The sequence below is a fragment of the Oratosquilla oratoria genome, chromosome 7 (genome assembly GCF_046742065.1).
Source record: "Oratosquilla oratoria isolate Oo_2021 chromosome 7, ASM4674206v1, whole genome shotgun sequence".
In the NCBI taxonomy this organism is placed as follows: domain Eukaryota; kingdom Metazoa; phylum Arthropoda; class Malacostraca; order Stomatopoda; family Squillidae; genus Oratosquilla; species Oratosquilla oratoria.
This window is the reverse complement of record NC_134783.1, coordinates 22808660-22811159: the sequence shown is the minus strand read 5'-3', so window position 1 is coordinate 22811159 and position 2500 is coordinate 22808660. Positions and strand designations below refer to the sequence as shown.

At 38.0% G+C, this 2500-nt stretch overlaps 1 protein-coding gene across 3 annotated transcripts in view; it reads right to left on the bottom strand.

Annotated features, from left to right (window-relative positions):
* Cad87A (cadherin 87A) overlaps positions 1 to 2500 on the bottom strand; it is a 324473-nt gene that overhangs the window by 39068 nt on the left and 282905 nt on the right. For all 3 annotated transcript variants that reach the window (XM_076187818.1, XM_076187819.1, XM_076187820.1), the window contains one exon: positions 679 to 879. In XM_076187818.1, coding sequence (XP_076043933.1) covers positions 679 to 879 — 201 coding nt within the window. The remainder of the gene's footprint in view (positions 1 to 678; positions 880 to 2500) is intronic.

Sequence of the window (2500 nt, the reverse complement as noted above, 5' to 3'; positions counted from 1 at the left end):
AAGACCACAGAAAAATTGGCACTAGAAACTATCAAAACGATAATAAAAAAAAAAGTTGAATTATGAATCAACATTACTGAACAGAATCAAGTTTCAGCCCTTCCTTACCAAAGCGGTGCCACTGACTGGTGTTAAACAACTGAAAGAAATGGTTTGGCGACAGCGAAAAGAGTAACATGAGAGGCAAAAGAAGAAGGGAAGCGGTTAACACTTTTGACCCCAAGATGTCTTAAACACATTTGGTTCAGCTGAGGGAACAAATCCAGGACACTATGGGGCCTTGACTGAAACTGCGCTTTGAAACTAAGCTTTGATCTCAGCAGAGCCCTACTTTGTCCGTCCATTACTAAGCTGCCTAAAATCATATACTGTCACTCAGAATATATATATATATATATATATATATATATATATATATATATATACATATATATATATACATGTATATATATATGTATGTATGTATATGTATATATATATATATATATATATATATGTATATTTAATATACATGTATGTATATATATATATATATATATATGTAATATATATATATGTATGTATATCTATGTATGTATATATATATATATGTATATATATATATATATATATATATATATATATATATATATAAATATATATAATGTGTTGAAGTTCAAAGGAGATGGAAGAACTAACCTCATACTTGGGCGTGACCTCACGGTCAAGGATTTTCCGGGTGGTGAGTTGTCCTGTCTCCGGGTCGAGTTTGAACTCGGGCGTCTCCTGCAAGTTGTCGTCGCCCAGGCGGAGGTGGTAGCGCACCCGGGAGTTGGGGCCCTCCGCGTCCTTGTCCTCCGCCTCGACGCGTAGCACAGAGTATTCCTCCACACTCCCGTTCTGAGAGAGAACAACGCCAAGACGTGAGTAGGACGGGACGGAAGGTCGAGAGGAGGGACGGGATTTGACGGAATGAGAGAGGGGTATGTTGGGTGTGGGGAGGGGGAGGAGTACGTAAGTGAGGAGGAAAATTTTGGGAATAGTGCAGTGTTTCTTAACCTGGGTTCGATCGAACCCCAGGGGTTCGGTGAGTCAGTTTCCGGGGTTCGGCGGTTTGGTTCACCCTTGGGTTCACCCCAAATATTCATTATGTTTTTGTTTTATGTGAAATTCATGTTTTGTTGGTTTTGTTCTTTGAACACAGTGATTTCGTGTGCAAATGATCCATGGTACAGTTTGTGCACTAATACAGTATATAGTTCCTATGTTTTGAATTTGAGGAAAAAAAAAATATTTTTCTAACTACAAAGGGTTCGATGAATCCATGTATGAAACTTGCGGGGTTCAGTACCTCCAACAAGGTTAAGAACCACTGGAATAGTGGTAGGAGAGGACCCGAGGAGATGGCTGGGAGGGTAAGGCAGGGGTAGGAAGGAAGGCAAGATGGGGATGAGGAGGGAAGTAACGAGGGGAAGTTGGACGGATAATGTGAAGAGTATTGGGGGATGCTTATCATGAATCCAAGGTTAAAGTCATAAGATCTATTTCGTTCAGGCCAGGTGTTTATAATGAAAGAGATAAAGCAAATAGAAAAGGAAGGGACATTCATGGATTCTGAAAAGAGAGGTTAGACATGAAAATCTTACGGAGGGTGTCGGAGATGTATGGTATGACGGAAATTTGTTCGGTGCGACAGAGCGATGGAAGCTTGTGTACAAGGGTAACTGAATGATATACTATGGTTCAAAGAAAAAGAAGAAAAAAATTAGGATCTTACACCATGAGGCGCGTACCTTTGGCCGAAGCCGTCACCTTTGCCCTATTATAAAGGATTACAAAGGCGGAGCATACCGACAGGAGACCTTTTGTTCCATATCAAGGTCGGATGCGAAGAAAATTATAATAATGCTAGATAAATAAATAAATAAATAAATGAATAAATAAAAACTATAAAAAAGTAAATAATAAATCAAATAAATGCAGGGGTATAGTTAAATAATTTAGTAAACAAACAGGTAAATAGTAAATAATAATAAATTCACATATAACTAATAATAAATGAATATAAAGCAAATTATAATAAACAAACAGACAAATGATAACAAAACAAACGAACAAATAATATAAAATAAATGAAAGTCATTACAGCATCTTGCTTAGGTGCTTATCTAAATGATTCTCAAAGCTTCGAACTGAACTACATTGCACTGCCTCTGCAGGAAGTTTATTCCATTCATTAGCTACACGGTTGGCGAAGTTGTTTCTACCCACTTCCAAATTAAATCTATTCCCTGACAGTTTGAGACCATTGTTTCTTGTCGGATTCTCATTCAGTGTGGAAATTTTGTCACTTTTGGGGCAGGTAACAGTCACTGCTGGGAATAGGACAGGAGTGCGAGATTCGAACGCACAACTAAGCGAATACGAGACCAGCACGCTTCCGGTTGCGCTGCCAATAGTTCAAAGTGAATACGAGAGGAGAAATTGTGTTTAGATATCCATCATAAAATACAATAGTGAA